Source organism: Amblyomma mixtum, chromosome 5, assembly GCF_055824585.1.
Source record: "Amblyomma mixtum isolate Tamu chromosome 5, ASM5582458v1, whole genome shotgun sequence".
Lineage (NCBI taxonomy): Eukaryota > Metazoa > Arthropoda > Arachnida > Ixodida > Ixodidae > Amblyomma > Amblyomma mixtum.
In genome coordinates, this window is record NC_143016.1 from 111,187,634 (window position 1) to 111,212,139 (window position 24,506).

General features: G+C 43.5%; 1 protein-coding gene across 1 annotated transcript in view; it reads right to left on the bottom strand.

Annotated features, from left to right (window-relative positions):
* Positions 1–24,506, bottom strand: part of LOC149343367 (uncharacterized) — a 331,497-nt gene that overhangs the window by 300,386 nt on the left and 6,605 nt on the right. Inside the window, exon 2 of the mRNA XM_089542378.1 lies at positions 5,096–5,422. Within this exon, the coding sequence (XP_089398504.1) occupies positions 5,096–5,360 (265 nt within the window). The 5' untranslated portion in view covers positions 5,361–5,422. The remainder of the gene's footprint in view (positions 1–5,095; positions 5,423–24,506) is intronic.

Genomic DNA, 24,506 nt, shown 5'->3' on the forward strand with positions numbered 1-24,506 from the left:
AACTGGAGATGTGCATAGCTCCGAACGTTGAGCGCCTCAGGTAAATTGCTCGAGGAGCATTGAGTTAATATCATCGTAAAGTTTTTTTTCCATTCTCATGCGGATATTTGATACGTAAATCTAAATCTAATATTTTAGCCAGTTCTTCCTCATTGGAAGCGGTGTCACCTGTAAGAAACATTGTACAAATCTCTGTGTGTGTGCAAAAACTCGGTACAAAATCATTCAGTCACTTTCATTTAGTCTCGAAGGGCAGAGCTTCCATCAGAATAATGGTTTCGCACTGATAAATAAACAAATTTGACTTTTTGTTATGCAACATTCTACGCAATGCGGAGTGTACCAGAATGCTCGTGCCGCTCATCCACAGCGGCCAGTAATAGACAGCAATCATATTGTCCTCTAGTCGTGTTGCTTTTTCGTCTAGTGGACCGTTAACTGCGGTTACAGACAGCGCCTTATATACATCGTTAAACAAGACAAACTACACGGCATATGGCTGGTAGTATATTGTGATGAAACCTGGGGAACACATACTTTATCATCCGCTGTTTGCCACTAGAAAAGCCGCAAAGCATACACCACGTGAGCTCGTTCCAGACAAATACATTAAGGCTATAGACATCGTAAGAACCGGTCGTAACTCCTGCAAGAGAGAATAAATCGCATCAGCAGTAACTGCTCATCTACTATTCATAGCAAATAACATGCCTCAGTGGACGGCTCGAAGACTTGATGGACGGTAATGGCACGTAGTTTCCGTGTGCTTCTCTTGTTTCACGTGCCTCCTGCATGATGTATAGCGGCGCTACGCCGCAGTGTCGTCAGCGATAGCAGCGGGCTGCATTCCCTAGCTATTAAATACGCATAAGGTCACGCCGGGATTCATATCAACCTGCGGAAGTATCCGGTTCCTTGCGGACGGGTGCAAGATATGGGCTCCTGCTGGCCGTTCATCGATGCAGAACAAGATTCAATATTAATAACTGTTAACTCCAGCACGACCTGGGCGCTTATAAGAGGTTTTGTGAGCTCAACAGACGAAAAGCACATTTAATGTAGTGCCAATTTTTAAATTAGACGCTAACTCGGCTTTCATCACACCTAAATTATGCAAGCTGGTGTATATTAGTAAATCGACATTATATTATTAAATCTAAAGATAGCCTCACAACCTTCAAATAGCTAATTAGCTCTATAAATAGCTTCCCTTAAAGAATATTATTCCTAACAAATTTTCAAATATGTCCAAGAACTGTAAGCTGAGCTCTTTTGTGGAAACTGACTTTTTCCTTTCAAATTTCACTTTCCGATATTTTGATATCGTACCCAAGCAGGAGCATCTAAAGTGTAAATAAACAGTCAAGAAGGGATTTATTGTAGTGGCCCCTGAGACCACGAAGATGAAACGGGAAAATAAAAGTGTTTGTTTTGCAAGGAAGTATAGCGTTAACTGCTTCACAACGATATAAACATATATTTCTCACGGCCACTTTTGTTCCCTGCACCCAATCGCTTCGGTAATTTTGACAAGCGTATAAAAAGCGCAACAACGGAACGCGGCCCACATTGTTGCTTGTTCAGCTGTATTTAAATGCAGTGCGCTTTAGTCAAGCCTCTATATGTCTCAGTGGGCTTCACGCGCCCTCTTTAAGTTGCGCAGAATAGTGGACTATATACACTCTTAGTCTACTTTGACTTCTCAGACACAGAAGGGGGTTCTGACAATAGAAAGCGTGCCATGACTTCAGGTGGCGTGAGACTGTTTTGTCAAAAAATTCGATTTTCAGATTTTGTGACCATCTGATAGAGAATTTTTTCTTTACAAAATATTTATTCATTTATTTATTTATTCAGAGATACCTGCAGCGCCGGAAGGCATTATTGCAGGGGGTGGGGGGGGGGGCGTATAACGAAATCAAGCACTATAAGTGCGGTAGTCAGTAGATGAGACATTCAAACAACACACGGAACAGCCATAAAATACAGCAAAATCAGGCACACACACGCGTACGTTAATGATACAAAGTTAAGATTAAGTGATTCAATTAATAAGAGCACGAATAAAAGCAGGAAACGCTCCAGCAGATGTGCAGTCAACGACATTTTTGGGGAGTTTGTTCCAAAATGATATGACATGCGGAAAGGAAGAGTTCTGATAAACGTTTGTTCGACATTTGATTTCACGCACTTTAAAAGCATGATCAGAACGTGCAGATACAAAATGTGGCTGATGTGCATACAGAGTTTGTCAATCTCGGTTTTGCTGAAATAGATGCGATAGAACATCTCTAGTTTACTGCGCATGCGCCCAGTACTGAGAAGTTCCCAGCCAAGAGATTCCTTTACTGCTGAAACGCGGTATCGAAAGTCGTAATCATTAGCGACAAAATGGGCTGCACGGTTCTGTTCGTGTTCTAAACCATTCGATAATGTAATCATACATGGATGCCGCACTACTCTAGCATACTCAAGAATAGGTCTGATGTGTGTGAGGTGCAACATTTCTTTTGTATTTGTTGGGGCTTTATGGAAATTACGCCCGAAGAAATTCAACCTTCTGGATGCTTTGCCTACCACCTATTCAGTGCGGGTTCTCCATGTCAGGTCCTCGCTCAAATGTACACCGAGGTACTTAAATTCACAAACTTTTCCAAAAGGAGTAGAATTTAAACAGTACAAAGAGTTTATTTTGTTACGTTTTCGTGTAAAAGCAACATATTTACATTTATTTCAATTCAGCGTCATTTGCCACTTGATGCGCCATCGATGGATGCTGTCTACATTTTGCTGCAGGGTGCGAACATCATGTTCTGTGACTGTTGGGCTGTACACGACGCAGTCGTCTGCGTACAAGCGGAATTTACAGGAAATGTTCACGACAATATCATTAATATAAATTAAAAACAACAAAGGCTCTAAAACCGACCCCTTAGGTACACCGGAAGTAACATCTGCAGAGTGAGATGTAACACCATTAATTACAACACATTGTGATTTATCGGAAAGTTAGTCTCAAATCCATTTAATTACATAGTGGTGGATCCCGAGGGACGCAAGTTTATGCAATAAAAGGACATGCGGTACGCAGTCAAACGCTTTTTAAAATCTAAAAATATGCAGTCAGCTTGATTTCCACTGTCATAGCACAAAATAATACCACGACTGAATTCCAATAATTCTGTAGAACATGAAAGCCCAGATCGGAAACCATACTGTATATTCGCAAAGAAGTTGCTATTTTTGAAGTGTTTTATAACGGCACTGTAGATAATGTGCTCTAGGATCTTGCAGTTTATTCTTGTGAGGGTAATTGGTCGCTAGTTTGAAACCTTAGTTTTGGAGCCACTTTTATGGATTGGAACTATGTTAGCTACTTTCCATTCTGTCGGAAGACAACCAGAGTCTAACGACTTTTTCTACAGCGCAAATAAATAATGTGCTACCACCTCAGTGCATGCTTTCAGAACATACGATGGAGCTCGATCAAGACCAATAGCAGTTTGAACATTACGCGATTGCAGCTGCTTCAAAATTCCATTATACGTAACTGTAATAGGTGACATAGGTATGAAAATAACTTGGGTGGTTTCAAGAGTTCTGCGCAAATGGAAGCGTTAAAAAAAGACCGGAAATAGCGATTAAAACAATAAGCTTTGTCATAATCATCAGTGATGTCAGGGCCGTCAACCGATAGGTGTGGAACGCCAACCTGTTTCCTTCCATGAGATTTTAAAAACTTCCATAGCTGGTTAGGGTTACGCTGAATTTTTTCACCCAAAGAAGCGAAGAATTTATTTTTTTGAATCTTCAATTGAGCTTTGATATCGCGCGAAAGAATGTTCATTGCTTGAAACGTACGTGAGCAACGGCTTTTTGAGTATGAGGTGAGAAGGCGGTGTCGCTTGTTGACCAGTGCACGGATCTTCAATCGAACCATGGCTTATCATTTCGCTGTTTTCAAGACACCACTTTTGATGGCACATGTGTGTCAACCAAAGTTTTGAATTTGTTGTGCAACTCTTCATTGTTAACTTCCGCCATGTTTTCTTCAAGAGTATGTACTCGGTTTAGTAGCCTGTCGAGCGTGCTAGCCATGACATAGTGCTGCACTTTGACGGATTGCAAGTCCTCGAGGAATCTCGCTTGACCTTCCTCTAGCTTATTAAGGGTCCTCAACACATTGTCAATAGTGGCCGCCGACGCATCCTCAGGGCCAGGGTTTGTCAGCACATCTCCCGACACTAGCAACACCCAGCACTGTACGCGCCAGAAAGCATATGGAGACATTTTTGGATTGGGTAAAACAAACCCTTTAGGCACGACACCAAAATAATACATCGGTTTGAGGTACGAAAACAGTATGCATTTCGCATGCAACTGACCTGCGTAAACTGACGTGAGCACATCGAAGAGGCGATGTCGTGCCCCGGACGCCGCACGCAGTAACGCCCCTTATGTAGCTGTACTAGATGTACACTCACCGTCAAAACTAAATGGTTGGCGAGTTTGCAAAACAAAATTAATTTCTTTAAATATAAAGCATAATGGTCCATATTGGTTGGTGAACACTGCAATTCGCACAATCACAATTATGCTGCACATATCTATGCAAGCTTGCATAAAATTAGAGAGCTATGATTAATTTTTTCGCTAAGATTGCCTTCCATTTACTTTTGACGGCACCTGCACACAGTATAAAAATAAAGGAAGACAGATACCCACAAAATATCTGGTGCTCACATCCAACTCGAGCTTACTCCCTGAGTCCATAGAAGCAGGCTACCTCAAAATAAACGTTAGACGTAACATTCCAAATCCACAAAGGCGCTTGAAACGCCGAAAGTACGGTAAGGGTCTCCAACCTGTCGTGGCCACGAAACTTTTGCAAAATGCGCCTCAAAAGAACAAGCTTGCGAAAGCTGTGAAGGAGCAGCACTTCGCTGAGCAAACTGCGAAGGTGATCGCCCCACCTATTCAAGGTCAGGTCCCTCATGAAAGAACGAGAAAGAGATTATTATAATGAAGACAAAACCAAATATCACAGTTTAGGAAGCGCGACGACTCTTCTACGTAAAGAACACTTTCAACTTACCACAGAAAACAAAGTTTGATGACGTGTTGCGCAGGGGCGGTGCCTCACATAGCACTCCGCCATCTGCCGAGGTCGCTTCCACCGAGCCTCTGGCAGGGATATCCACGCCCCAGGCATGGATAGCGAACGCTGCTCTGCCATCATCAAAGCAGGGAGTGCTGGCCCATTGGTCGGCACCCTGCAGGATTTCCGCCCACCGGGGGAGGCCTGACACCAACACACCCGCGGCTTCTCCGCGGTCCTGCAGCCCCTCTAGAGATGTCATGGATGTAACTCCCAGTCTGCCCGCGGCGGACCAGCTCTCTTGAGCGAAGGAAGGCAGAACCCCTATAACGGGCCCGGAAAAGAAGTAAACTTCTTCATTGACCACACAAAATAAATAAACAGCACTTTCTTGGTTTAGTGGGACTGTATTTTTTATTTATTTATTTATTCAATTACCTCACGGGCTCCCATTGGAGTGTTATGTGAGGGGGTACATAATTGGGGTGGGAAAAAAATCAAGTAGAACATGGTTATTTTAACATCGTTATACAAATAACAAGCAACCAACCAGAAAATAGAGCTAAATTGAAAAACGAAATTGAAAAACACACTACAGAACACACTCCAGAAAAAAATAGACTTCAGAACAAAATGCTACTTATTTTTTCTTTAAAAATAACATAATCTGAGATGTGAACAACGTTGTCAGGAAGACTATTCCAAAAAATGATTGCACGGGGCAGGACTGATGAGTTGAATGCAGTGGTCCTTCCCGAAAGGCGTTTAAAACTGAGGTGATTATGCAATCGGTGAGATGTGCGGGCCGGTTTTGTAAAGGGTAGTGTGAAGGAATAATGGCTGTAAACAATTTTATGGAAGAGGCAGATAAGTGCTATTGTTCTGCGAGATTCTAAGGATGGAAGGAATAACAGAGAGGACTGCTCAGGAATTACAATACAATGACAAAGCACACATTCTAGGGCCAATGTTGCCTGTAACTTTGGTGCACAGGGAACCAACTTTGGTGCACAAAATATGAATATCCTGCGGTAATATAAACCATTTCGACATTCCGAAGCGATCGCGAGCATGCAAATACCATCTCAGGAGGCGTCGCAATTGCCAGTTGGTGCGGGGCACGTAGTAATCTCTACGCAAGATTACTGTGCATCCTGCACTGTCTTAATCAAGGTTTTTTTACTTTGTAGTATATCAGATAATACGGTAGAAGTCACAACGTCACCGTTTATTGTGGGTGGCTCTTTTATTCCTGGAACGTTACACACTACTGATATCAACACGCTGAAATTCTTTCCAGCCTCTACATGAAGGTGAAAGACTTATTTTTAAACGGCAATATTTAATAAACCTAAGTGCGACAACATGGAAGTAAAGGTCATTTTGTTAGGAAGAGCACTGTTCGGTGTTAGCGCAATTTTTTGCGCACGCGTCATGCAGTGGGCTTATAAGTGAGGGCAGTAAGAAGTGATACTCCTGAAGCGCACTACTGCCGGCACGCCCAAGCTTGCACGTGCTGTAAACAGCGCAGTTACGGCTTTTAGAGCACCTACTCTAAATTTTCAGAGCCCTTCACAACGGCGTCCCTCATAGCCTGAGTCGCTTTGGGCCGTTAAACCCCATAACCCAAAACCAATCTCCACGCAAGAAACGTAAATATTTGCATATTTTTACAGGTCATTGCTATCTCTGTTCTATTCCTTAAGGAGCTATGATGTGCGCTCTATACGATAGGCATTCTATTAATATATTTGTTCCTCACTATCTGGCGGAAATATTTCAGCCATTTTTGTACACTTATCATACACTGGCCCTTTCCTTGCGGATATTTGGAAGCGGCACATAAGAGGAGCCTGAAAGAACCAACACTTCCTCGCGCGGAATGTTCCTGCACTAATAATGTCCCTTTAGAGCTTCATAGTTCCAGTGTATCCTGAGATGTATTTTAAATTAACATTTTACACAGATCATAATGGACAATTAGCTAACAAGGAAACACGTTTTACACAAAACATGAGTAAGCCGAAAACAGAAAGTCAGGTCAATAAGAGAAAAAAAAACGAAAACAAAAAACAAATATCGCATAAATTTTTGTAGATGATTGCAGGAAATAAGTATTAAGACCAAAAAAGCTGTAAACAGAATAACAGAAGGTTACAGCAAATCTGTGTCAGACCAAGCGCCAGAAGGTTTCTATTCTTATGCAAAAATATTTTACAGCGCTACAGGACGTCTTTGTTGATTGCCGATACGTGATAAACGTTTCTACACACAGGTTTGATTCCTGCACAGTATATACCAGCGATTTCCAGCCGGTCATAAGCGTTTTTACCTATTACCTTCCTCAGGGTGCAGCTCTCCTCAAAAGAAGAAACATAAACTCTTTCTTGTCGATAAATCTAGGCTTGGGAATTTTGTCATGAAATAAATTCCCAAAAGTAGCGCCTCTCCCCAGCACTTGTAAGCAATGTGTGTCTCAGGGATCACTGCGAAGCACAACAAGAGGCCCTGGTGCCGAAGCCTTCCGCGCAGAAACATTAGTAAGCGACAGAGTATTCCCAAGATGATGGATATAAGCATACATGAGAGGGCTAAAAGTGCAGCTCCCCGTTTCCAAAAACAAAAAAAGAAGAGAACATTGGACACACGACCAGCACAAATCTTTCTGAGAGAGGAAAGCTTGCCGGCATTGTTCCTTAATTACTCGTAGCAGTGTGCAGTGTGCAGTGTGCAGAAGACTAGCGAAGCTTTTCTCCTCTTAGAAAATAAGCGCTGTCGGGCAGGGCGTTTTTTTTTCTATGAAGAAGCGAACTCCTGAATGACGCATTTCTTCAGGAAAAACACGCTGCGACCACCTTAGCCACTTGACTACGCTCACCAAGCGGAAATGGGCAAAACGCAGTGTCGACGAGTTTTAGACAGGAAGCAGAGCTGACCAGGAGAAAAATGAACGCAGTGACCCTCACCTTGTAAGCATAAACGAAGATATGGACAACCCATTGGTACTTCAACCTGTTCTACATATGAGCCCGAGTTGTTGCCACACAGTAACGTGGCTCAGTTCGCAGCGAGTACAGAGTGCTGTGTTCGTTTAAAGGGAAGTAGACAGGCCACCTGTCATATGTAAGCGCAGTTACAACCGCCTGGGAGAGGTAAATTTTTACGAAGTTTGAATTCGAAGCCAAATTCAGCGAAAAGTTTTATAACGTTAACAAGAAGTAAGCGTTGCAGCTGAGCTCTCCATGCTGACCGCCATGCCCGCGGAGGCGCAGCTTGGTTGCCCACAAATTGTAATCGAACCTCAAAATTTTATTTCCTGCCATTACTTTTTGAAACTGTTGCCGCTACAGCTACACTTACAATTGCGCACTGAATGAGGACTAGACAAGCGCTGTTTAATTAAACGACCGCATTATATTCCACAGGGTTATTCAACCAAGCAGGCGAAAGTTGTAAAAAAAAAACGTTCAAAAAGCGCAAAGCCACCGCGATTTGCTTGAAAATTGTCTTGCGCTAATGTACCGACACAAAATCTTTGTTTTGTTCTTCCAAATTAGCGCACATAGTGTGCAACTATGCACAGTAGGACGTTAATCATAATTAGAGCCTAGACAGAGATTGCTTCATCGACATCTGCACGTGTAATGTCAAGAGACATGCTAGGCCCATCTGTTCCACGGAGGCATGCTAGTCGCCAGACTCCACGTACTAGCCAGCTGTTTACGTCGAAATCTATCTACCAGCGAGCAACCCGATGTCTGTAACTGCGGGAACGCTCCCGCGATCTGCTCATTAGTTTAATTAGGTAGGCATGTGAGACCACTCGTGTGCGCGGTATCTCGTGGGCCTCGTGTCATTCGCCAGCCTGTCTGCTTTTGTAGGAAATTAGCGCCCGAGTTTACGCTCCATAGCGCTGTACTCAGATGTTGAAACACGGACCACATTTCAAAGTTTCCCTTGACTGAGCAAACGCATACTGCTCATGATGAAGCGTTCTGACATTGACAAATTGTTTCGAACCTTGACGCCGAATGAAGAACGGAAGTTTGCGAATGTCTTAACACTGTTAACGCGTTGGCGAAAATGTCAAATTTGCTTAGCGCGAAAACTAATGGGAAAGTACTGTCGGAGAAATCGAGTACATCTTTCTATGAGGGAGTTCTTGCTGAACAAATTTCAGCTGCTTCTCACTAACAGGGCAATGTTTGTGTTGATGTTCAACAGAAATCGGAATTACGGATGTGCGAATGCTCATTTCTTCGAATTCTTAGAATAACGAATTGAATTGCGAACAACTACCCGTGCCTGCTTTCATTCGCAATAGGATGTTAATTTTCACGTGCTGGAACGTTGTTAGAGATTAATAGATTTTTTGAGTAATAATTACTAACTACAAAAAATGTGAATTGTTACATCTTTGTCTTCATACGTAACGAATTCAAAAAATCAAAATTGTACATGAATTCAACAGTGTTTGTTTAGTCTAAGCACATCATACGAATGCAAAATATTAGAGGGTAGAAACCAGTTAACTTTCAGCTACTCTGAAATCGATGTTAGGATAGGGGCTAGGCTGCTTCTACATCGGTTAATACGTGACATTTGGGTTTTCCTAAAGAAGATAAAAGTCGTCTGGTCGCATTCCTATGCACTGCTTATCTCCGTATACAGCTACTTTCGTTCCGCAACCCACAGCTCGCTAAGAGAAGCCCGACTTGTACTGCCTTGGACCACTATTCGGAACTCATCGTTTAAAAAACAGGATGTATAGAACGCCTTTCGTTTATGGACAGGAAATTGTTATAGCTGGCCCGCCAAGCATTGCTACACCTCCGTCTCAGAGAATAAAAGGCAGATTTGAGCATGCACAACGATTTTTGATGTGCCAACGTGCCTCGTTGCCTTTACGTTGTTCGTAATTGGAAGGACAGGCTGTGAACGCTGTTATCAGGCGACCTGTGCTAAAAACTGTCGCTACCAGACAAAGAATAACCTACTATAGCAGGTAGACAATGCGCGGGATGAAAGAAAAAAGAACTTGAAGCAATGGCCACCACCCGTAAAAAGAGGGCGTTGGTAAAATGCCGAGCGCATGGCATCACTTGTCTCATTCATATCTCGACGCCGTAGCGAAGACCTCTTGTGCTTTACTTTCCGGCAACCCAAAAGGCAATAGATATGACAATCTGGCTTTAAGAGCCAGTACTTCACCCAGTCTAGGCCAAAAAGTGGATTGAGAATACGACAAAACATTGAAAAGACACTAGCGAGCACAGTCGATCGGAATCGGTCGCAGGCTGCTCGCTTCCGGGCTGCAAACTCAATTTCGCACGGAACTGCGAGTTTCGAATCAAGCGGCTCGCATGGTTGCACAAATGGAAATAGAAGGCTCGCTGGATTTCAACGGGATTTCAAAGGGACTGGATTTCAAAGAGACTGGCGCAAACGTTCACAAACAGTGAAGGTGATTTCTTGTTGCTGCCGCATTTCAACCAGTCATCGTCTCCCGATTTCGGCGAACACGCATTATCGCTGCATAGATCTCAGCAGATTTCGGATTACATTCGAAACGCACCTGTTGGATGTTTTTTTAGAACTGTGCTAAGAAAGCTAAGAATATCATATAAGTTCATTATTGTGGTAGGGACAAGTGCATTTCGGAGAGAGGATTTCCCACCTACTTGACCGCTATGGATGATGGAAAGTGTCCCCGCGATGAAATGATACCTAGTCCATAATTTTTGAAAGGCACGCTGATATGTGTGCGCGCTCTCTGTGAGAAAACATGGGTGTAACAGGTTTCAAAATTTGAGCCTCGGTCCCCATCTACTTTCTATTCATGGGAACATGACGTCTGTCCAAGGAAACTTTCGACCAAAGATTTGGCTCTTCAGAGGATGCCACAGTAGCCGCGGATCCTGCTGCTTACATTGTTAGATGAAAGCTCGCAGAGAGATGCAAAGGACACCCGTCACTCACACAAGAGTATTGTAGTAAGACTTCTCGCCCACCAGGGCACACTGTTTCACTTTAATATTTTAAGAAGAGGTAAAGGTAAAGTGTCGACCGCTCTGCGTTAAAATGAACGCAGACCGCACGAACTTAACACATCTGGGGCGAAGGACACGTTTGTGTTTGGCCTGCAATGAAACTGCGCTCATCTACCAGGCGCAGTGCTGGCGCTGCCCTTGTTTCTAGCACCAAAAAGCGTCGGATATCATTACCATCATTACAAGTCGGCAATATTTAATACAACTAAATGGTAGTGCTTCAGGAAATTCTGAATCCGTGATATAAGCTGGCCAGCGAGCAGTAGCTAAACATGCACAAAGATCAGAGAAGGGTTCTCCCTAAAAAAAAAAACAAAAAAAAACAAAGGGGTAGGTATGTCTTCACCGTATTGTTGTGTGCATTTATCCGATGTATATTCTGATTGGACAAACAAGCTGTTCTGGCGAAGGGCAAGGTGCGTTCCCATGCGCACCACTGATTTTGTTGACCGGGTGGTTGTTCATTACTTTCAGTAGCAGAAGGATTTTTTTTAATCCCTTAGTTACTCATTACTTAACTTTTTCAAGGATTATGAGAGCGTTTCTTTAATATTGGATATTAAAATCTCACCCTTTTGAAATGTACGAATCACATTTTACAACAACAAAATTTTTATTCCTTGTGATGTCATTTGGTTACTTTGATGGTCCAGTTTTGTGCAGGCGCAGAGGAGAGACGCTGAAAGTATATATCAGTGATTGGAGCGGTACATTTTCGAATTAAATAAGCTGCACCTTTACGACAGAAGGCGGCATAGTGGTTTCGAAACCTACTACGTTGTACTCATTTAAAACCAATGGATACTCGGCGGCACTCGAGTATCTAAACTAGCACCTATTGGATATGAAACGTCGCCTAGTGATAAGCAGCACTCCTTTTCGTTTGGTTGTCTCTTTAGTTTATTGAAATAAACGGCCCATGTCGTGCGCAACCACCTATTATATCCGACAGGACCACCGCTTAGCGTACCTTTTTTTCTTGTAGCAGCATCTGAATATTTTCAAAGATTTCTTTCTCATGAAATAATTTTTTTACTGACAATGAGCTGATCCAGGGTGGGTGTTGAGTAGGGTAAATGTTCACGTGTAAGACGAAGCAACAATATGTTTGAAAAAACAACGCAATAAAGTAGGCAAATTGACGTCCTGCATCACACCTCGCAGAGAATGCACAAGTTTTGGCTCACAATGTACTACGACTAAGAAGTCAGGGACCCAGCAGAAATATTTCTTTAAAAAATTGCTGCAGAATAGACAAGAGTATAAAATACCCAAAAAGAGAGACTAAGACACATGCATAGGTATGAATGGGGCTTAATAATAGAATTATACGAATGTTCACGATTCTTCACAGATTGTTCGCGACCATGTTCATGCTTATCATACCCAGCAGGGCAAACCACTTAGAGAATTCGTTCTGAATTACACGGATTGCGACCGTATGGCCGTAGACAACAAAGGCGTATGGCTCGGCACAGCGCTACCTGACTCTGGAAGAGCCGCAGTGGTGTATAAAGGTCTGCCAAGACTATCCATCGGGATTAAAGAAGGCGCGGCGCGGAGTGCCTCGAAGCCTGCTGGTAAGATTATTCTCATAGCATGCGAAGACGGCAGTCTGTGGTTTCGATGGGTGCTGCAGCCTGAGCGGTGAACTGTTGAAGGCTTTGCCTTTAATATTTTCTTTCTTAAATATCTGTTAGCCTCTGCATGTCAGTTGCTTATGTAGGCCAAAAAATACTCACAACGACCCGCACACGCCTGCCGATATACTTTCAACTAAGCGGGTTCAGAATAAATGCCTCGCCTGCACAGTTCTTTTCGAGCACTACTTATACTTTTCACGTATGTTCCCATGTCTAGGAGGTTGGACAACGTTGCGATCACCTTGACAACCATAAAAGTTATGTTTATTCGTATTGCAGCTCACTTTCTTGTCAACCATGTGCATTAGGCTCATCTTGTAAGCAACCGCGATACCGTAGCCAACGTGCGGTAGACTCCACGGTGCTTGCTCTCCGCAGTTTCGCATTGTTCTTGGCATGACATGATTTCTTCTCACTACACTAGTGAACGAATTTCCCATTAAAGTTTCTTAATTCTCAAGTTTACATCATTTTTTTGTCTTTTATTCCAGCAAAACGTTATTGCGTTGTCCAGATTGTGAAGATTACGAGCCTATGACCCGATAAATAAGAGCAGGGGTGATCACTTCTCATATTAAAGCCTGGAATGAAAAAATCTCAGCGCCTAAAAAATCACTTTGGTTTCATTCGAATGCTGTTATTTGGAGAGTACTGTATTTCTGACACGTGCTAAACTTCTCGGACCCAGCCGCCGCGGTGGCTCAATGGTTTAGCGTTTGGCTGCGGACCCGAAATACGCGAGTTCGACCGCCGCGGTCGCATTTCGATTGAGGCGAAATGCGAAATGCCTGTGTACTGTGTGATGTCAGTGCGCGCTAAAGAACCGCAGGTGGCCGAAATTTCCGCAGCCCTCCATTACGGTGTCCCTCACAGCCTGATTCGCTTTGGAACGTGAAACCACCAAAAAACGAACTTCTCAGGCCACGAACTTTACCAAATATGCTACCTACACTAAACTTTCTCATGTCGATCGCAACTATTTAAAGCAGCCTAGCCAGAGAAGCAAGCAGATTCTGGTGTGCTCGTGGGGCTTTTCGATACCACCTGCATGTGGTTATAGACAATAGCTTCCGCACAGTGTCGATACCTCTCGTGGCGCGCGTCAGCTAACTGTGCTACGCTTAGAGAACCTTAGCGAATTTTGTTAACAGCCAAACGCGCCTCGAATAGTTCAGAAAGTGATCTCTCGCCTACAGTGGCCCGAGCGGAAGACGGCTGCTGTTTCTAGACGCCCAGTGGAGCCACATTTAAGCACCGATTGCGTGAAGAAACGACGGCCTGACAATCGTACATGAAAAATCAAAAGAATCAACGTGCTTCTCTATCCTTTCGAAATAACAACAAAGGTAATCCTGAACAAAATATTCCTTAAAAAGGAAATAGCCTGTTCTGCATGGAATCACGATAGTGCCAGAAGCTTCCCCTGAGCATGTTTACAAATTGAATTTTATTGTTCTTTCCTTGTTTCACGGCTACGTAGTGCCCTTTCGGGCAGATAAGCACTGAGAACCCCGAACACAGCTCACAGGAACCAACAAGAAGTCTATCACTCATGCCGTAAGACGGTAGTATCAAGACAATGTGCGCTCAGCATCGGCTTCGGCAGGGAGAAGCCTATTACCCTCGCATTGAAACCATAATACAGAAGCAACCGTTTCGCATGTCGGTTCTTACACCGCATGGCTATCAGTGCAGGAAAGAGCCGGTTCGGTAAACAATCCCCGACTTCCAAATGGGCCAAAGGCTCTGGTGGCCGAAGGCCCTCACGCAACCAAGCACCGAAAACGAGGTGTCTGTGCGGGAAATAGAGCGGCACGGCAAACGGTTATTGCAGGTGTTGTTCTGGCTGCCACTTATGACGCATCGTAGGAGGTCGCTGTGCTTATGGTTTGGCGATAACCGCTTAGAGGAATTGGCGCTGCAAAACGGATCGTGGCCCTGAAACAACGCAACAGAACACAGCGTAGGAAGAAATAGGTGGAAAGAGAATATTGAGCAGGGGAAGGGTTTGGGCAAGTTGGTGCGTCATGCTCTGGGAAGAATGCCAACGCCGAATGTTAAGCGATCAGTGATTTGACGTCCGGTTTGGGCTTGCGTGTTTTCTTTCTTTCGTCCCCGTCTTTCCGTGCCGCGCCATTCCTCCCATAGGAAGAGTAGGGCAGACACGACACACCGCTGAACGAACAACTGGTATTTATATGGCGCGCTACGCGTTTAGATGCACGTAAGACAACCAGAAAGATTAAAAACAAGTCAATGAGCACTTTTATTCACAGGAGTTCACAAGACGGCAATGACTAAAATGTGCAATGCAAGGAACGCAAAAATTTTCCCCATAAAGATATCGACACAGCTATCAACCTGATTCTTGATCTCTGTGGCCTCAGTTTTTTCTCGGCCCATTTGATCTTTAGTTTCTACGACAACACAGAAATTTTTGAGCTGCGCGATGTACTTGCAATAGCGACGATGGATACTCCATTGCCGCGATTGCAATGCAACCTGCAGTTCTTATGCACTCTTCTTATATGCATGTTCTTATGCGCTGCTCAAAGACCAAATAAATGTGAATTAAAAAGTGACGGCTGAAAACCATTTGTCCATCAATACGCACATCTCAGAACTAACGGGATGCCTTAGAGCAAGGCCAAAAACAACTGAAACGCCGTTAAAATTTATAGATTCCTACAAATCGGACTGCACATTTGTGATAATAGGGACTCTTTGTCCTGCTCAATACTTAGGGACCTACATATAAAGTCACTCGTAAATTTTGGAGCGAATTCCAGCTTTCCAGGAAAACCTAGTTACTTTCTATGCGCACCACTCAGTGCCTTTTCTGACGGCCACTGAGAGAGTCGTAGCATAGAGGATGCGATTTTTGGCTTCGGAATATTTAATCACTGGCTGCGATTGGTTTGAGCGATTTATGTGTAAGCGCAAAAAAAAATACACAAAGGGAATAAATTTATGAAGCCGACGCACATTCTTCTTAAATTTTGCCTTTCTAACTTATTCATAGATCTACAGATTAGAAAGTGCCATGGTTTCACAAGTCTATTCAAAAGACTCACAACAAACTGATTCTAAATATGGTCAATCGACTTCAATATTGCCAGCCACACTTCGCAGAGTCAGGTCAACATGAACTCTTACGAATTGTTAGTGGCCATAATGTGGCTCCCACCTCATATCAGCTAATTCAGCCGTGATACGAATTGTAGAAAACCTTAGCTATACGTTTCCGGCACCATGACAGTTACATATCTAACCGCATATTTCACCGCCACTTGACTACCACTAGTTTACTGAGGAAGCACAGACGATGTTGAGCTTGTTCTTGGTATTACTTAGCGCGGCCCTTCCTTCATAGTGTGTTTTGGTTACATCCCTTGCGGAAGCCCGATACTTGCATTTTGGGAAAGCTATAAAGGATTACAATACTCATATACCAATGAGGAGAGTAGTGTGCCGTTGCTACGAAAAAAAAATAATTTTTTTCCTTTTCTGTCAAAGCGATACTAATAAGTATTTACACTTTTCCTTATTTAGTTTTAAATATAACTTCCTGTACCGCTATCTTACTCCTCTTCAAAGAAATACAAGCATCTAAAAGTGTTTTCAGGGAATACTGCTTCCCTTTGAGGTTCCGCAACGCGAAGTAATCGGGCTATGCGTCAGCGGTCTAGTTACAGTTTACTGCTATAAACAAATTATCAAGGGCAGACAAGACAAGCACAGAGCTCACCATGCAGTCTAACACGAAAGTTAAGCCAGACAAAGGCGCTGTCAAAAGCGCAACACGCGTAATACAAAGAGCGCGATGCCAGGATGTGGCAGCCATCGTTACAGCGCTGGCCACGTTGTTGATTCCTTCGTTGGTGCCAGACTTTCCGCTCCGAGTCTTTGGTAATCTAATATACGCGTCCCGCAGGGGCACTGCGTTCTCAGCAAACTATGAACTCTCCAGGACCTTCTACACTCAGCAGCGAGAGCGAACGCAGAACCCAAAAAAGTTAAAAATGTGTCACGTAAGCGAGAGCTCGCAAGTACAAAGCTTCAACAACAGTCAAGGTTCATAGAATGATGAACGCGTACTTTTTTAAAACACTTTAGCGACGAATTCTTTCATCTGAAAAAAAAACTGAACAATCCCTCAGAGTGTTGCAGGGGATAATGTGCAAAACCGATGCTTCATGTATTTTGTTTTAACCAGGTTAAACGAATTAAGCGAAACATTCAGGCAAACTCTACATGCATCGTTAAAATTGTTCCATATATATGTAGCTGAAATTGAAATGTGACTGTTTTGGGTTTCCCTTAAATCAGCTGAACCGAGTATCAGTAGAGGTTTCAGTCAATATGTGAAGCAATGTTTAGTAAAGTTTTACATGTCTAAAATACGCGAAATTGTTTAAAATTTTAAGAAATAGACTTTGCGGGACAGTAATCCACAATGGCCTATCTGGAACCTTGTTCGCTCCATATTCTGAAGATTATCTGAACCACCCGTCTCCGTAACTCCCTTAGACGAATTGGGCCTCTACGTGACCCAAGTTTCACTGCCATGCTCCCAAACTCTGCAGCTACGCCCAACTATTCTTGCAGTTTACCGTCCTCAGAATGCGTGTTGCCGACTTATGGGCAAGAATTCTGCGGCAGTTTCAACGGCCCTCAACTGAGTGGCAACTATGCGCATGTTTCGACGTTTTTTTTAGCTGAAAATATTTCGGTCCAAATGCTGTAAGCAAACCGAGTGCTTAAAGCTCATGATAGCTTCTGACCACGCATATTAGTGCCCATAATATAGTGCACCTTATTGCCATTGTGAATGACAAACTCAAAGCACATAAGAATTGCGATGAGAAGCTACGACGTACATTAGTTACACGCACCGTTAGCGACAAACTTGGGACATGTGAATTAGATGCAAACTGGAAAGTTGACAAGGATTACATTCTTCACCGTTTCTACAAACAATGCAGACTGCGACACAACAGTGAACTGCAAAACAGATACCGACCCCAGAGCATTTTTAAAGCGCTTATGTACTTAGTAACGCTTCGGAACTTCGTGCTGGGCTCTTGATTTCATCTTTCGACTCGGAATAATGGCGCAGGTATAGTGGATGCACAGCTATAGAGATCAAGGGATAAACCTTTGTCATGCGGCATAAGTTACTCAGGCGAATCCGGCAGATGTCTGAGCACACAGTTAAGAGAGCGTAGCCGTAATCTAGACAAACTAACCGACCATGGATACCTTTCCTCCCATTGCTCAAGACCGAAATGCGCACCATACTCTCAAAAACTACATTTGAGATCATTAGAAAGACAAAACGAAAGGGAAATAAAAGCTGCTTTTGAGAAATCAGATGCGGTTGTACAAAAGTTCTAAGCGTACTCTGTATCACGCTATCAGCTAAGGAGATAAAACACGTAAACAAGTGAAGGAGCGTGCAGAAGTGACACAGTTGGTGGCAATGTGTTTGCTTGAAAATACTGGACAGAACATGCGCACGGACTGTATTAATTTACCTCTCCTTTATTCATTAGAGTCTTTCCCTCTCTCTTTTCGGAATAAACTCAGGTATCAGTCTCCACTTGTCGTTAGCACCCTGTTTATTCTCATCTTATTCGTAGCGTATCGCGGTAATATGGCACAAAAAGTATACATGCATGAGAAAAAGATAAGTATCGCTTTCGCATACAATTATGAGAAAGCGATACTTAATTGCCGAATACAATTTTTTGTCGACGTTGAGTGCAAAGGTAATTTTTTTGCGAGAACCATGTCTCTGATTTGAGAAAATCCTCGCCTTGGGAAGGTTAAATTCCATCAGTTTGCGCTGTTACTCAACTAACCTTGCAAATGCATGGTCGAACTCGACGGATGCGGCGTAACAGCGCCAACACACGAGACGGGCGAGAAGGCAGACACATGCTCTTACCCTCTTGGAGTCACCAAGTTCCTGAACACGTGTGGAATAAATGCCGGCAGGCATTTGGAACTGCTTAACATTTATTGACAGTCGACGTTTGCTAGTGTGAGCACGTTTTTCATCCAAAACCTAGGAGTGTGCATCGAATCCAACTTTGCTCCTATTCTCAGTGATGCACTTTGGACTGATACGAGAGGCGTCTTCTCGACAGTCCTGAAGACGCGACCATTCTTAAAGTAATCAGATGCGTTTGTGAATTTTTAATATTTTACTGCGCAGGAAAACAAACGGCAAACTGCAGCTCAGATTTCTGGCCTGTTCTGTAGAGAATATCGTGACCTACAGTTGACTGCAGAGTTCCCTATTTACAATAAAGAAAGGTTGTTATTTTATGAGTTATGAGTTTGACGTCCTAAAGCCACTAAAGCTATCAGTAATGCCGTTGCGCATGGCTCTAGATAATTTGGAGCCCTGGGGTTCTTTGAACTGCACTGACATCGTACAGTGTTCGGGCCTCCAGAATTTCGCCTCCATCGAAATGTGACCGCTTCGGCTGGTATCGAATCCGCGCCTTTCGGGTCAGCAGACGAGCACCATAATCAGTAATTCACCGTAAGAATTTTAGAACTGGAACTTCTTTGCTTCGACGATAACGTATGTTGGGCATACTGACTGCGCTCCTGGAAGGGCCTTTCCAGTTTTCTGTTTTGAATATATTAAGCGTGGAATTGCAAAACATTGAATAAAGCTGCATTGTACAGGCTGTGTGTGCATCAATGCCAAGTGTGCATAAACGCACAAGTGAAACTGTTAACCGCTGCTGGGTACCCGATGAAGGTGCCATAAAATGTAGTGGAGTCATTGCTTGCCGAGCGCAAAACTCAGAAAAATATGGGCAGCAACGCTCACCAAGCAATGAAAAAGAATATTGCGTGTATACCGCATGTGCGCAAAGCGTCACAAAGTCTGAAAAAATCATTAATAAAACTGCCGCGAAGCCCCCTTTTTCCGCCCGGAATGAACTAGGAGGGTCGGGAAAACGAGCCAGTCAATAAAAAAGAAGAGAAGCCTGCGAGATGAAGCGCTGAACGAAATTTCTAACGTTTACTGCATTGAGGTCTTTAGGGTTCCTTGATCACGTGACAACGTTACATCGGGGGGAACTGAGGGCTCTATCAACGACTGACTACGCGAGCACGCCAGATATAAAAAAAACCAGTCACGCAGAAACAATGCAGTCACATATTGTGCTCAATGCAAAGATGGTGCGGCGTCTCTGAGCAATACCACTGCCATCGCCAAATATAAAACCAGATGTCACGTCTGATTTCCGAGGACTTCAACATACACAGAATCGGAGACATGTGCGTCAGCGAACCATCGGTGGCTGTAGTCCCACAAGGACATGCATTTCTCAATAAATGACGCTAAGACACTTCCCAATTGTTGTTTAATCCCCATTTATGATTTAAGTCCTGATTTTGTTCGCCGTGCTTTCTTTCCAAGCCTGCCTTTTCCGTCTCTATAAATCGCTCCGTTGCTAGTGATCCCATGTTTCTGTATCTTCTCTCCCGTCCCGTCTGTCAGCGCTACGGCTACCTATCCGTCATGATGAACCAACCCGTCAGACTCAACCGTCTTCAAAATTGGAACTCGAAACAGCACAAGAAACATCTCAACGGAAAAGCACACATTTGAAATTGAAAGTAAATGGTTTTTCGGCAGTGTACATTCCTGATGCGCCTAAAGCTCAGCTGCACTGCCATGGCAGCACTCCCTCCTGTGTTTTCATAGCATATAAGAGAATCCTTCGATGCAAACTGAACAGAAAAGATCACTGCCTATCAGCTGCAAATCGTACAAGCGATGCGTATACATCCAAACCACCCGTTTGGAGCAACACGGTGTGCGGTAAGCTTAAAGGTGTACTGACCCAAATGTTTTGGCATCCGTTTTTTTTCATTTACTTAGGAGAGGCCTACCGGTCTAGGAAATATAAACATGAGCTCAAAACACCAGTGCGCTGTGTTAACAGTTAATTAAAAACGATTTTGTAGCGGCCATTTTGTTCTCGGTCGGCACCAGAGCTTAAGTGCACATTGACGTCACGATCAGCCAAGCAACGTGGATTACCTCAATAATGATGACGCCGGCGTCGTAGGCCAGAACCAGTAGTTCATTGAGAACCACCACTCGATTTGGTTCACGTCTCAATAAAGGCAGTAGATGCGGCTAAAAATGTCGAATGGCTCTTGGGACAACCTTCAAAACCATATTTAATTGTTTTTTCTGATGCCTGCAAGTGAAACCTCCTAGAGGCATCTCCTTACGGACATGAAACAAAGGACACGTTTTGTTTGCGCTCGAAGTTTTGTGCCTCAGATGCGCGGTGGCTCAGTGCTTAAGGTTGTCCGCTGCTGACCCGGAAGGAGTGGTTCGACCCCGACCGCGGCGGTAGCATTTCGATGGAGGCGAAATACGAGCGGCCCATGTACTGAGCTCTGACAGTGTACGTTGACAGTGCAATATAACTAACACGATCAAGGGAATATGGAAATTCTACAGAGGTCGTCGATACGAGATTGAGAGAAGAATGGAAGAATTATAGCAGCCAGAACTGAGTATAAATCATATTTTAATTTCTTTTTTTTTCTCTATGCTCCAAGTCACGCGGTTACGAATTGGTTGGAGCCGAAACGTTCAAGAATTTTACGTAAAGAGGCAATCGTGGAAAACAAGTAACGGGAAGCCGAGCCAAGTTGAGTGGCTTAGTGTACAGAAAGCTTGTTAGTTTGCTCGCTAAAGTACTGGGAAGAGCATACAATGGTTGACATTTTAACTATATTTGACTCTCTTGAGAAAAGGGTACTGTAATCAAAATTTTTATTTCTGTCTTGGGAAAGCACCATCATTCTATTAAATGCCTGGCAGTGCGCCTGCAGGCCCCTTCACACACATTTATTGGACGACGACCCTATACCCACACCTCTGGAGTGGCGATAATCTTGAAAACTTCTCCTTTGAAGAAATAAAGATTGTATAAAGGCTCTGCTCATGCAGCGCAAGCCTGACTTCATGAAGTGCATAGCAGCAGCGTATTCATCAGTTATATATTGCAACATCATGCAGTATATCTCCTGCAGTTAAGCGCCCGAACATCATGCAGCATGCGCCCTCCCGTTCATAACTGATGAGATTAATGATAGATTTGTCAGCAAAGACCAAAAACATGTATCTAACTGATTACCGGGCAAAAGCTCTTTCAGCGTAGTCTTGACATGGCACTTTGTCCACGCATTCACCTTCGTACAGACCAACAAGCACTTCTTTGTATGCGTTTCTTACGACGCACCACCTCGTACCTACTTTTTTATAATTCCGAACTCTTACTAAAATCAATAAAGAGGAAACCCACCTGCACGTAAATCGGAATTCTTACTACGGCAGTAAAATGACGAAATATCTTTGAGAAAGTCAAAAGTGAAAAAGTGCTTTACACAGCAGTTCAAATTAGCAGAGAGAAAATAATGAGTCAGCACCCAATACATTTTACGTGAACGCCAATAAAATTTAGCAAACTAAAGTTTTGTTTTACAGTCGCGCCAGCAGGGTTCGCGCCGTGATGAAACTGATACTTAGAACGTCGGACTATATTTTCCAAGGCCGCAAAGTAATGCGATGCGCATCACAACACGAGATAAGGCAATACAGCCTAAACTACAAACGCAGTTCTACAGAAAGGCTGCTTCTCGTTTTCACTGTAGAGCAAGCAACATAACAATAAATCGTTCGATGAGCTCATTCTTTTGAAGTTAGCTTTGGTCTTCTATGACCTAGCAGTGAAGCGTTTTCAGCCAGTACCACTTTGTAACTTTTGCGCATACCTGCTTCAACACGTCTCTGTCGGTAGTTAGCTCTTTCCTCAAATAGCAGTCAGTGCGTAGCAGGACCTAACATTTAATTGTGCACACGACTACTACTGTAAAGGAGTTCCCGTTTCAGCAGTAATTTCTTGCAGTTTTTTATGTCTGTGGCCCTGTTCCCTGTCAATTTTTTTGGGGTGAGAGATGCACACACACGCTTCCAGCAGGCCTTATCGAAAGTAATATTGAATGGCTAACCCGGCGTGTTCTCGCATCGAAGTGTTGGAATGTTTTAATTTCACCGCCTTGCGTGGACTTGTTCTTTTCATAATGGCGAAAAATTGCCTCCCACAAGTGCGCTAGGGACACACCAGGTTTCTTGGCGTTTTAGTGTTTTTTTGGCGATTGTTATTAATCCTCTTCAGTCCTTTGTTTATTTTCTGATTGTAATGGTAGGAAAAAAATATGCGCATGTAATCAGGGGTACGTTCTACAGCGGCCTTGCGTAAGTAAAGGCGACTTCAATTGTAAATGTGGGCCTTGCTTCTCGCTGTGTTACGTTGCTATAAATTTCTCTGTCAAATAAAGTTTAAAATGTGGCTTTACTGTCTTGTAGAGAAAAGACCACATGAGGGCAGCAGGAAAAGATGCTCGAACTCCCCCTATTACGTCACCTTCGAGCTAGGAAGGAGTTCTACCAGTGACTGCAATCCAGATATCTCACTTTCACAACTGGTCGCCGTTGACACATCACTTTCTAGGGATGAAACTTCTGCACAGCATGCAAACCGTATGAGGGGAACACCTCAAGAGGGGCATGTAAGAACAATATTTGTCTCCAAAATAGAATAAGCTATAAAATAAAGAATCAAAAACAAATGAATGTGATTAAAGAACCTGTCCTTTTCTTTCCATATTTTTTTTTAGATTTCATGTATCTTTCGATTTATAGATGCCATGACAAGTTTCTCGAACTATTTCTGGTTCGTTCCCCGTTTAACATTTCTGTAGCGTAGAGTAAAAAAGGCAATCTTGGGGGTATGAATTTAAAGACCATTTTTTTTTTTCATCAGGAAAAAAGCTGCCTGCAGAGATGTCTTCGGCCTTAGGGATCGCATGTTTTATAGGTATGGCCGATGTGGCTACAGGCTAGCTGGAAATTAAAAACCAAGCGTAAAAGCGGCCTAAGCTCACACTCGCAGAGCTACTAACGCCCCAAGCACCAACAAACGTAAAACATGCGCTGAAGTTAGCGCCAACTTCTTCCTGGAAGTTGTATGCTTCATCGCGTAATGTGGCTTTTGACATAGATTATCTCTTGCGCCAGAAAGTGGCGTTGATCGATCACAACAACAATACGCCTTTGGGAGGATACAGCCCCTTAGAGGTCATAAGCTTCGTTCGTTGGGCGTCGACAATCTTTCATAGCCGCAGCCGACTGTGTGCAGAAACTGAAGAGAATGCAGCAGCGGAAGGAGGGAACTTCGTGAACGACTTCCGTCAGAGAGCCGACAGAGCGCGGTGAGCGTAAGACTATCCAGGAAGTTGGCTTGTTACTCCAACTAAGGAGAACATGGTGTGTATCAACGCGCTAACAAAGTTGAAGTGTGGGCTCCAACAATACCAGCGCCGGAAAGTTTCAGGGCGTCTCGATTCCTCTAATGAGGACTACAAACTTTGCCCTTCAGTATGAATGACTTGTCAATTTCTCGATAGCGAAGAATAGAAGAATGATACTGCGCAATGCTGCTTCCAGCAACAGAAAACCCTGATGATAGGACCTCAGTATTTTGTATCTGTGTAGCACTTCGGGGGCAGTAAACTTTCGCAACATGTTTTGTCACTTGCTGGCGTATTTGTATTCTGTTTGTTAGAATTATTGCTGGATATCAGGTTTTCGGAGGCTTCAGG